This window comes from Palaemon carinicauda, chromosome 8 (assembly GCF_036898095.1).
Source record: "Palaemon carinicauda isolate YSFRI2023 chromosome 8, ASM3689809v2, whole genome shotgun sequence".
Taxonomy (NCBI): domain Eukaryota; kingdom Metazoa; phylum Arthropoda; class Malacostraca; order Decapoda; family Palaemonidae; genus Palaemon; species Palaemon carinicauda.
The window spans coordinates 70,776,050-70,788,357 of record NC_090732.1 but is presented as its reverse complement, the minus strand read 5'-3'; the positions used below and the strand labels follow the sequence as shown (position 1 = coordinate 70,788,357).

The window sequence follows — 12,308 nt, the reverse complement described above, 5'->3', positions numbered from 1 at the left end:
CTGAATTGTTTTGGAAAGCAAACCTCTTCAAGGTCTTATCATCGGCCCATACCATCGGGCCTAGAATCATTAGTTTTCAATAAGTCGGAGAAAAATTCTCGACACTAGGTGTAATATATGTTGTAAACAAAGTACTCTAGATAGAATTAAAACGAAAAAAAAAAATGAAAATATTCAAAGAAAAAGAAACCAGCCTTTTCTTTGGAGAAATGTCTAATATGCAGAAATTAAAAGGTTTTCATGATATAAAGCTTAGAATTTACGAAAACCTTAAAACCTTAATGAAACTAAAACAATGATTAACACGTTCAATAGTTGCTACAAGAAGAATGTGGTAAAAGATATGTGGAAGATTGAAATCATCTCTCTCTCTCTCTCTCTCTCTCTCTCTCTCTCTCTCTCTCTCTCTCTCCTCTCTCTCTCTCTCTCTCTCTCTCGTTGTAAACATTCATTATATATGAGCTTGAAATAAAGTTAATATGTTTCTGATGTGAATCAAGTTGGAAAAAGTGGAGAGACTAACAATTAGACGAGTCAAGAATTGCTGTTGGTTGATATGAAACGGCGCTTCAATGGTTATAGAAATAACTCAATAGGTAGTCAGATGATAAGGTTTCCCGGGAATGTAAAGCCATATATCAAAAGAGTAGAGATTACTGCTGAATTTTTTTTATTTGTATCATCGGGATACTGTTATTACACAATGCTTATTCACCTTATAAATGCAATTATAAGGAGAAAGGGGGGGGGGGTTCAGATACATGAAAAATTGTAAAAAAAAATAACTTAAAATGCGTCAGCTTCTTGGGATTTTAAGCGCCCCCGCCCAGGACCCCCAGCTGCTTTGGTTAGGTTTTCCGGCACCCACTTTTTGAACTTGCTGGATCCGCGCTTGTGTCATTATATGTCCTTTATAGTTGATGTTTGTCATTAAGTGTTATTTGAAGTTGCAGTAAAAGGTTTCAAATAATTTAAGCCAAGAAACTTTCCACTCATCTTTAATTTGGTGGAGTCTGGAGTGGCAGCAACATTCTTTTGAGAAGTGAAGAATAGAGAGACAGGAAGAAGGAGTCAGACTATAAAAAAAACACACGGAACCACAGAGGAAAACAAAATAAAACACTAGTTCCACTTTGGGCCAAGTAATCAATAACAATCGCAATTACAAGCAAAATAGAGCGCGAGACTGAGTCGTTTTAAAGGTAACCCCTCTTAGTATTACTACTATTGCACAACTGGTGTAATGTCCACGAGTCCAAGTTGCTCTGTTCGCACACTTGTATTGCCGTAAAAGCACCATGACTGACTACAAGGAAGAACAAACAAATGAAATTGAGGCACTTGAGTCCATATATCCTGACGAATTTGAAAGTAAGTACCGGACATTAAATATTTATTTCCACAACGTAAGCAAGCATATTTCCGAGATTTCCATAATCAAATATTACTTGGCCTACAAAGGGTAGGAGGTAAAATTATATTTTCGGACGGGGGAAACATTTTGAACAGGAAATATGTTTTCCTGTAACAATTAATGTGATTTGGTATTTTTGTAGTGAATTACAGGGCAATGTAACCTAGGAAAAAAACTACTGTTTCATATAGAAAAAAATACGCTCTATTCAAAAATGACACTCGTTTCCGTCGCAAATGAATAGTTTCAGAAATATATATACATCTATATCCTACGATAATGGGGACCCCCAGTGGGAACTCGGGGTTTTGGGTGGGGAAAACATACTGGGGAAACGATATGTAATTGTTTTCCTATAGTAAATAACTTGAATTAACCTGTTCATTTCAATCGGAAACAAACAGATCAACCAATTCGGATAACTTTGAGTTGCACGGTGTCACTTCTCTTACGAACGAACGATAACATTAGCAACGTTACCAATAACACACAGTGTTACCAACGATGACGTATGGTACACAGAGTTACCAACGGCACGCTGACATTACTAAAGATAGTAATGATAGATATATCCATATGTATTTTAAATAATTTCTCCATATAAGTTTTACTCAATTTATAATAAGTACAAAAAGGGCACAGAACCTAACAAACCCACCTAACCTAGCCTAGTAGTATGACAGGTCACAAAATAAGGTAAATTTACAGTTTCATCCATTATGGGGAAACTGGAATAAAAATATATTTGTTGCATCAGAAATAGTGTAGTTCCAACGAATTTAACGTTTATTTTGACCGCAAACCATCCAATTTAGAGATTTACTATGTAATTGGAGTTAAAACAACAAGTTGTTCCAGAATGCAGAAAGACCCTACTTCATCCCAACAATTATGGGGGACACCAGGTGGGAACCGGGGTTTTGGGTGGGGTGGGGGGGGCATCAAATGATATTTGCAATAAATGAATACTTATTCTTCCATCACCCCTCCCCCAATACCCCTATCTTGCCCTACCGGGGGGGGGGGGCCTCCGCCCCCCCCTGCGACCCCCCCTTAAGGCCACAGTGATTTTCGGGACACTACCGAACCTAATACAACCACCTAACCTAGGGCCCTGTACCCCTACCTAGGCCTAGCCCCTGCGACCCCCCCCCCTTACAGCCACTACCTAACACATCCATCAAACCAAATCCAAAGTGATGGTACTGCTGTATACATCGTTATACTATCACCATTATAATATACTCTATAAATTAATGAAGCTTACCTTAAACTGTTGGTTCATAAAGATGTGTTGCTGCTTTGAGGAAAACGTGAAGCTGTTGCGAAGGTTCCTTGGCATGCAGGACAATTTTTATTTTGTAAAATTAAATTGTGTCTCTGGCACAAATGCACTATTTTTCAACAAATTCATTGTGAGTTTGGAAACAGTCAGGACAAGAAGATGGAATTTCAACTTCTTGTGCAACATGAGATGACGTGCTTTCTATAGTCTCCATGTCTAAGAACGAAATGAAATAGCTGGGTAAGAAAATGTATTGTCGCGCTGTGATTGGCCAAACATGTATGACGTCATAGTGGACAGGCGCTGTGATTGGCCAAACGTGTAAGACTTCATAGTGGACTAGTTTGTCTGCGGATTATAGTGGTTACAGGGCTCATTTAAGCAAATACAAGAGACAGTCAACAATAACAACAGACTTAAAAAAAATCTGGGAGGAAGACATGAGTAGCGTGAGTTTGATCGTCGATATATAAAGAACTAGGCATTTGCGACAGATAATATTTTACAGAAATACTACAAAAGACTTGCTTTACTCGGGAAATATATTATTATAATAGAGTTCCCATAATGGATGAAACTGTAATAATACCCAAAATAACATTTGATCTACATCGGACGTTGGCAGCACTGGTTACTGTATTTTTTCATGACAAAATCTTTGTAACGGCGTCTCCAAAGTTTATCCAGATATACTGTTTTGTATTTTCCTCCGGTTATTATAATTTCAAGAAGGTAATGTATAGAGAAGAAAATGCTTGTTTTACGTTTATATATCGATTCCCCATTATGTTTTCCCCACCCAAAACCCCGAGTTCCCACTGGGGGTCCCCCATCATTGGAGGATATAGATGTATATATATTTCTGAAACTATTAATTTGCGACGGGAACGAGTGTCATTTTCGAAGAGAGCGTAATTTTTTCTATAAGAAAAAGTAGTTGTTTTCCTAGGTTACATTGCCCTGTAATACACTACAATGAAACCTGTGATTTAACCGAATTTGGCCGTCATTTCAACCGTAAACAAACAGAACAATCAGTTCCTGAAACCTGTGATTTAACCGAATTTGGCCGTCATTTCAACCGTAAACAAACAGAACAATCAGTTCGACAACTTCATTCCCTACTACACATTCACTAAAACTACTGTAGTATAATCGAAATGAAGTCAAATTCTGTGAAATCTCTTTATTTACTGCAAAGAAACGTTTCCTGGGTATTATTGTAGTGTATTACAGGGCAATGTAACCTAGTTAAAAAAACTACTTTTTCTTATAGAAAAAATTACGCTCTTCGAAAATGACACTCATTCCCGTCGCAAATGAATAGTTTCAGAAATATATTTATATCTATAACCTACAGTAATGGGGGACCCCCAGTGGGAACTTGGGGTTTTGGGTGGGGTAAACATACTGGGGAAACGATGTATAACCGTTAAACAAACATTTGGCGCTATTGCAAAGGCTATGCCTCATGAAAAAATACAGTAACCATTGCTGCCAATGTCTGATGTAGATCAAATGTTAGCATTCCATGCTAACATTAGCATGCTCACGTACGTAGGTTCGTACATACCAGTTTTCGATCTTCTGCGAAAAAACCCCGCCTCCCTGAGCAGAAACTTTTCCCCCACCAATAGGATTTCTTCTTCCCTAATCATGAAATGTAACTCTCCGGCTCTCTACCAGCTCTGTTCAAGTCTATTACATGATTACTTATGTAATACCCCCGTATACATATTACTTTTGACCTTAGAATTACTCGTTTTATTATCTGGAGCCTTTGTAGGGTGACGGCCAGATCCGTTTTCATTAATAGAAAATGGGAATATTATAAAGTGGGGTGGACTGTGGCCGTCGTTCTAAAATCGAGTTCGTAGAAAACGGGAATATTCTGAACTGTGGCCGTCGTTCTAAATACGATTTTGGCGGGAGAAGCTAACTTAAAAAACCCACCTAACCTATGCTAAAAGCCGTATCCTTACCAGGGGGGCTTTGCTCCCCCGGACACCCCCCCCCCCTTACACAACAGTTTCCTTACCTACGAGTACGACGGGAGAAGCTAAATTAAAAAACCCACCTAACCTATGCTAAAAGCCATGCCCTTACCCAGGGGGGCTGCACCCCCCCCCCCGGACCCCCCTTACACAACAATATAATTAACTACTGTACATAGTTAAATACTGAAATCCATGTTTACTTACATTATTAACCAAAATCGTTTTTAGAACAACGGCCACAGGTCAGAATATTCCCGTTTTCTACGAACTTGATTTTAGAACGACGGCCACTTTCAGGTAATTTAGGGTACAGTAGTTCCGTAACCGAAATACAAACCACGCTATTTACAGAGGGTTTACCTTTTAGCGCAGCTGAAATGGCGAGCCATTAGAATTTAACGAGGGTGTATTACCCCCGCGCTAGTTAGCGGGGGGGTAGGGGAGTGGTAGCTAGCTACCCCTCCCCCCCTCACACACAGATGAATGCTCACTTTCACTTTTGGCTCGGACTGTGACAGACGTCTCTGTCTTGGTCCTCTCTTGGCAGCCATTGTTTGTTTTGTCTTTACTTAATCGCTTACTTTTCATTTACTTAATATATATGTAAACATGTTTTTAAATATTAAACTTAGCCGGTGAATATATAATAGCTGACGTCTCGGACGGCTCGACAGAAACACAAAAACTCGCGAGCGATCGCCGTGAAGGTTGCGGGTGTGCCCACCAGCGCCGACTATCGGTCAGATACCGCATATACATGTAAACAGCTCCAGTTCTTCTCTGTCGGTCTTGTCGACAAGTTGATTCCGTTCTCGCTGTTAACCTGGAGTTTTTTCGTCATTCTTGGTGAAGTACTTCTTTTTGGTTTTGAGCTTTCGCAGTGACAGGTGTTTTTCTCTTCAATTAAAACTCTTGAACCCTTTTTTGGATAGCGTTTATTGTTGATGACTTTGGATTGTTTTTGGATTTTCTTGGACTTTTCAAAATGGCTGACCCTTCTCCTATTCCTAAATTTCGTAAATGTAATGCTAGGGATTGTAACAAACGTCTTCCAAAGGCCTCTCTCGACCCACATACCGTGTGTTCTAATTGCCGGGGTAAAACCTGCCAATTAGGAGATCGGTGTGATGAGTGCGTGGTACTTTCGGAATTCGACTGGCTAGAGTTTGATAAATATTCTCGTAAGCTTGAGAGAGATAGGGTGAGGAGAAGCTCCTCTAGGTCATTGGATTTTTCCTCCTCCCATGCCCCTGAACCTAATCCTTCCCCTGTAGTAGTTGTACCTGAACCCTCTACTAGCACTCATGAACCATCTATGCGGGATATGTTGCTTGCCATTCAAGCTTTGGGCGAGAGAGTTGAGTCCTTAGCATCGGATCGTAATCAACTCATGGCGGATGTGAATGTGTTAAAGTGTCAGAGTGCCAATTCAGAAAATTGTGGGGATAAAGTGATTAGTGCGCAAAGTGTTTTTAGTGTTGCGACCGAGGGTTCGTCTGTTTGTGCTTGTCGTTCTCCTAGTCCGAGACCTCTTTCAGGCTCCCATGCACCAGGGAGAAGTAATGTCGTAGGACTTATGGGGACGAGAGGCTTTAACCAACGAACAGACGTTCCCTCTATGGTATCGGGCGTGTCTCGTCAAGACCGACCCTACCATAAGACGAGCGAGGCTGTTTTCTCCTCGTCATCCGAAGGCTTCTCGCGTAAGAAACCGTGGAGCAAAGTTTCTAGACCCTTAAAGTGGAAGTCAGTCCCTTCAGGACAGGTCCAGCGTCCTGGCTGTAGCCATTGGGACAGCTCTGACCCTTTGCAGTCATCGGAAGACTGCTCGCCGCCTAGACGTGAGCGTAACACGGGCTCCGAGAGTCTCAGTAAAGGCAATGTTTTGCCGTCACAGACGTTACCTTCGTCTCGGCCCGTACCGACTCCCGTTGATCCTAAATGGGTTGTCCTGCAGGATATGCAGAATAAGCTTGCCTCCCTTATGGAGGAGTATATAGTTGAGCAGGTTCACGATGATCCTCGCCGCTACGCTGATCGAGATCCTGGCCGTCAGCCGCCCAAACGAGCCTTTACTCGTCCTGTTGACGTTACGAAACGTGATGTTGGTAGTTTGTCACGTCAGTCACGTGACTTGGAGCCTCACTCGATGCAGTCCCGTGTTGGCTTTCAGCCGCTGCCGCAGTCTCGTGTTGACGTTCAGCCGCTGCCGCAAGCTCGTGTTGACGTTCAGGACGTTCGCCAACCAGCTCAGTTGCCTTGTTTTGACGTTGAGCGTCAAGCACCGCAGTCAAGGGTTGTTTTAACTGCTCAATCTAGGCAGTCAAGGCAGTCTCGACTTGACGTCGAGCGTCCTCCCGCTCCTGTTGTTGTTGCTGGTCAGTCCTTTCAGCAGTTACATGACGTAGCTTCCTTGACTGCTACTGATGCTCCTTTGCGTGTGGACTTTGCTTGTCAAGCATTGCCGCCGCGACAGGTCTCTCCCTTGCTTGAGACTCGTCAATTGTCGGACGAGGTTCCTTCTGATGAGGATGTTGCTGATCCTCCGCCTACTGATAATCCTTTGGATGTTTTGTCAGACGTTGAAGAGCCTAAGGCTGCGCAACCTTCTATGGATTTCAAGAAAATCATGATGATTTTTAAAGATCTTTTCCCAGACCATTTCGTTACTGCTGCTCCTCGTTCGCCTCCGTCAGAGTTTGCGCTAGGCTTATCTGCTGCCAAGCCTTCTTTTACTAAGCTAGTGCTCTCTCGCTCTTCTAAGAGGGCTTTACGTCTACTAGGCGACTGGTTGGTTACCGGGAGGAGTTTGGGGAAGACGGCCTTTGCCTTCCCTCCTTTTAAACTAGCTTCTAGAGCGAGCGTCTGGTATGACACGGGAGAAGTTCTCGGCTTGGGAGTCCCTGCCTCTGCCCATGGTGACTTCTCAAGCCTCGTAGACTCTCCCCGTCGCCTGGCCATGAGACGCTCTAAAATTTGTCGGTCCTCCTCGGACCTTGACCATCTCCTTAAAGGGGTTTACAGGGCCTTCGAGGTTTTTAACTTTTTAGATTGGTCTCTAGGAGCATTAAGCAGGAAGATCTCGTCTGCTGACCAGGATGTTTCCGTGCTCATTATGTCTTGTATGGACAAAGCCATCCGCGATGGCTCCAATGAGCTCGCCGCCACCTTTACGTCTGGAGTCCTGAAGAAGAGGGAAACCCTTTGCTCTTTCCTTTCAGCAGGAGTTACTCCCTGTCAAAGATCGGAGCTTCTTTTTGCCCCCTTATCGGCTGCCTTGTTTCCTCAACAGCTGATCAAGGACATTGCTGCTTCGCTTGTACAGAAGGATACTCATGACCTGATGGCTACTTCTGCTCGCAAGGGAGCTCCTTCTTCATCTTTTGTTGTGAGGCCCAGAATCGATACTCCTGCGTCTAGGTTTATCCCGCCCTTTCGTGGCAGAGCCCCCAGCAGGGGAGGCGCTCGTGCCGACGGAAAGAGAGGCAAGAGGAGAGGATCCAAGTCCTCCCGTGGCAGAGTCTGACTGCCCACGTCCTCAGACAGCGGTAGGGGCCAGACTGAACAACTTCTGGCAGGCCTGGGAGAAGAGGGGTGCAGACCAAGAGTCTGTGTTGTTGCTCAAGGAGGGGTACAAAATACCTTTTGTACGCAGACCTCCTCTAGTAACAGTTCCTCTAGACCTCTCTCCCAGGTATCGAGAGGAGTCAAGGAGACAAGCTCTACATCAGCAGGTGTCTCTGTTGCTAGAGAAGGGAGCGGTGGTGAAAGTCTCGGACCTTCAATCACCGGGATTTTACAACCGTCTCTTCCTAGTCCCAAAGCATACGGGAGGTTGGAGGCCAGTGCTGGACGTCAGTGCGCTCAACGTTTTTGTTACGAAAACAAAATTTACGATGGAGACCACGAAGTCCGTCCTAGCAGCGGTCAGAGAGGGAGACTGGATGGTCTCTCTCGACCTGCAGGATGCGTACTTCCACATTCCTATTCACCCAGATTCTCAACCGTATCTGAGGTTTGTTTACTGGAATGTGGTGTACCAGTTTCGAGCACTGTGCTTCGGCCTCAGCCCTGCTCCTCTCGTGTTTACGAGGCTCATGAGGAATGTGGCAAAATTCCTTCATTTATCGGGAATTCGAGCCTCCCTGTACTTGGACGACTGGCTTCTCAGAGCATCGTCCCGTCATCGCTGTCTGCAGGACCTTCACTGGACGTTGGGTCTGGCAAAGGAGTTGGGACTATTGGTAAACCTAGAAAAGTCTCAGCTGATTCCATCCCAGTCGATTCTCTATTTGGGGATGGAGATTCGCAGTCTAGTTTTTCGGGCTTTTCCGTCTGCCACCCGAATAGAGCAAGTCCTGCTCAAAGTCCGACTCATGCTGAAAAAAGACCGTTGTTCAGTAAGAGGTTGGATGAGCCTCGTAGGGACTCTTGTCATCCCTGGAGCAGTTTGTCTCGCTAGGGAGACTTCACCTTCGCCCTCTCCAGTTCCATCTAGACTCACACTGGAACAAGAGCAAGACTTTAGAAGCTGTGTCAATCCCGGTCTCCGAGCCAGTAAAAGCATGCCTGAACTGGTGGGACAGCAACATAAGTCTGAGAGAGGGTCTGTCCCTGGCAGTCAAGAACCCAAACCACGTGTTGTTCTCAGACGCGTCGGATTTGGGTTGGGGAGCGACTCTGGACGGTCGGGAATGTTCGGGTCTTTGGACGTCGAATCAGAAGAGCATGCACATCAACGGCAAGGAGCTGTTAGCGGTTCACTTGGCCTTGATGAGTTTCGAGAGCATTGTTCGAAACAAAGTGGTAGAGGTCAATTCAGACAACACCACAGCTTTGGCGTACATCTCCAAGCAAGGAGGCACTCACTCCCACACACTGTTCGTCATCGCAAGGGACCACCTCATCTGGTCAAAAAATCGAGGCATCTCCCTGTTGACAAGATTCATCCAGGGGGACTTGAACGTCTTAGCAGACTGTCTCAGTCGGAGAGGTCAGGTGATCCCCACGGAATGGACCCTCCACAAGGACGTGTGCAAGAGTCTTTGGGTGACTTGGGGTCAACCCTCCATAGACCTCTTTGCCACTTCGTTGACCAAAAGGCTCCCGACCTATTGCTCACCAGTCCCAGATCCAGAGGCGACCCATATAGATGCGTTTCTACTGGACTGGTCTCACCTGGACGCGTACGCATTCCCACCGTTCAAGATCGTCAACAAGGTACTGCAGAAGTTCGCCTCTCACGAAGGGACAAGGTTGACGTTGGTTGCTCCCCTCTGGCCCGCGAGAGAGTGGTTCACAGAGGTACTTCAATGGCTGGTAGACGTTCCAAGGAGTCTTCCTCTAAGGATGGATCTCTTACGGCAGCCCCACGTAAGGGATCTTCATTAAAGCCTCCCCGCGCTTCGTCTGACTGCCTTCAGACTATCGAAAGACTCTCAAGAGCTCGAGGCTTTTCGAAGGAGGCAGCCAGAGCGATTGCGAGAGCTAGGAGAGCTTCTACCATCAAAGTATACCAGTCGAAGTGGGAAGTCTTTAGAGACTGGTGCAAGTCATCATCCATTTCCTCTTCCAGTACCTCTGTAGCCCAAATCGCAGATTTTCTCCTACATCTGAGAAATGTTCGCTCCCTCTCAGCTCCCACTATTAAGGGCTACAGGAGCATGTTGGCGTCTGTATTCAGACATAGAGGCTTAGATCTTTCCAATAATAAAGATCTCCAAGATCTCCTTAAGTCTCTCGAGACCTCTAAGGAGCGTCGTATGGCAACTCCTGGATGGAACTTAGACGTGGTCCTAAGGTTCCTAATGTCCGACAGGTTTGAACCATTACATTCAGCCTCCCTGAAGGATCTCACCCTCAAGACGCTTTTCTTAGTGTGCTTGGCTTCGGCTAAAAGGGTCAGTGAGATCCATGCCTTCAGTAGGAACATCGGCTTTTCCACAGATAAAGCCACATGTTCACTTCAGCTTGGTTTCTTGGCCAAAAATGAACTGCCTTCTCGTCCTTGGCCTAAGTCATTTGATATACCTTGCCTGTCAGAGATCGTAGGCAACGAGCTTGAAAGAGTACTGTGTCCAGTTAGAGCTCTTAAGTTTTATTTAGCTCGTACCAAATCATTACGAGGTGGATCTGAGGCCTTGTGGTGCTCAGTTAAGAAGCCATCCTTGCCTATGTCTAAAAATGCTTTGTCGTATTTTATTAGATTTTTAATCCGAGAGGCTCATTCTCACTTGAGTGAAAAAGACCGTTGCTTGCTTAAGGTTAAAACGCACGAAGTAAGAGCTATAGCAACTTCAGTGGCCTTTAAGCAAAACAGATCTCTGCGAAGTATTATGGACGCGACCTTTTGGAGAAGCAAGTCGGTATTCGCTTCATTTTACTTAAAAGATGTCCAGACTCTTTATGAGGACTGCTACACACTGGGTCCATTCGTTGCAGCGAGTGCAGTAGTGGGTGAGGGTTCTACCACTACATTCCCTTAATTCCAATATCCTTTTAATCTTTCTCTTGAAATGTTTTTAATCTTGTTTTGGGTTGTACAGAAGGCTAAGAAGCTTTTCGCATCCTTTTTGATTTGGCGGGTGGTCAAATATCATTTCTTGAGAGCGCCCAGATTAAGGGTTTTGATGAGGTCCTGTTGTATGGGTTGCCGCCCTGGATATAACAGCTCCTGGGAGTCTCTCAGCATCCTGAGAGGATGGCTGGGCTTCGTGAGGAAAGCGAACTAACAAGGCAGAGTAATCGTCAGAGTCAGCTTCCTTACCAGGTACCTATACTTATTTGGGTTTTGTTATGATATAACTGTCAAAAACTCTAAGCATATACACCGTAATTATTTTAATACTGGTCTCTACCCACCACCATGGGTGTGAATCAGCTATTATATATTCACCGGCTAAGTTTAATATTTAAAAATGATATTTTGATTATAAAATAAATTTTTGAATATACTTACCCGGTGAATATATAAATTAAAGGCCCTCCCTTCCTCCCCGATAGAGACCCAGCGGAATGAGAAGAACTGGAGCTGTTTACATGTATATGCGGTATCTGACCGATAGTCGGCGCTGGTGGGCACACCCGCAACCTTCACGGCGATCGCTCGCGAGTTTTTGTGTTTCTGTCGAGCCGTCCGAGACGTCAGCTATTATATATTCACCGGGTAAGTATATTCAAAAATTTATTTTATAATCAAAATATAATTTTCATGTTTGTATATATATTTGAGTATAGAAATCAGTAAGTTTCCTTTTCAGAGTTGTGTGTGTAGTGTACGATATCTACATGGAGTCCTCGGCAGTTAGGCCACCACGGCGTAATTTTATGGGTGGCGATCGAGTTTGACTTATGTCTTTCTCTCTCTCTCTCTCTTGAGGTCGTTCACCCTTTTTACTACGTGTTACTACGCCCTTGTAGCTTCCTTTCCGTGTGGGGGGGTTGCTACGCCGTACGTTTGTCTCAATTAGTTTATGAATCTAATTGTAGTTGTTTTTTTTTTTCTTAGCTTGTAGAACGATTCCTTTCGGGGTTTTCGTTCTTTCTTTAGTGTTCATTCATTTTTAAATTACATAATTACATAGTTACATAATTATAATTGTTATAATTCTGT

The 12,308-nt window shown here is 44.2% G+C and overlaps 1 protein-coding gene across 1 annotated transcript in view; it reads left to right on the top strand.

The window, feature by feature from the left end:
• Positions 1–868: 868 nt before the first annotated feature.
• Positions 869–12,308, top strand: part of LOC137645747 (RWD domain-containing protein 1) — a 384,609-nt gene continuing 373,169 nt past the window's right edge. Inside the window, exon 1 of the mRNA XM_068378647.1 lies at positions 869–1,371. Within this exon, the coding sequence (XP_068234748.1) occupies positions 1,299–1,371 (73 nt within the window). The 5' untranslated portion in view covers positions 869–1,298. The remainder of the gene's footprint in view (positions 1,372–12,308) is intronic.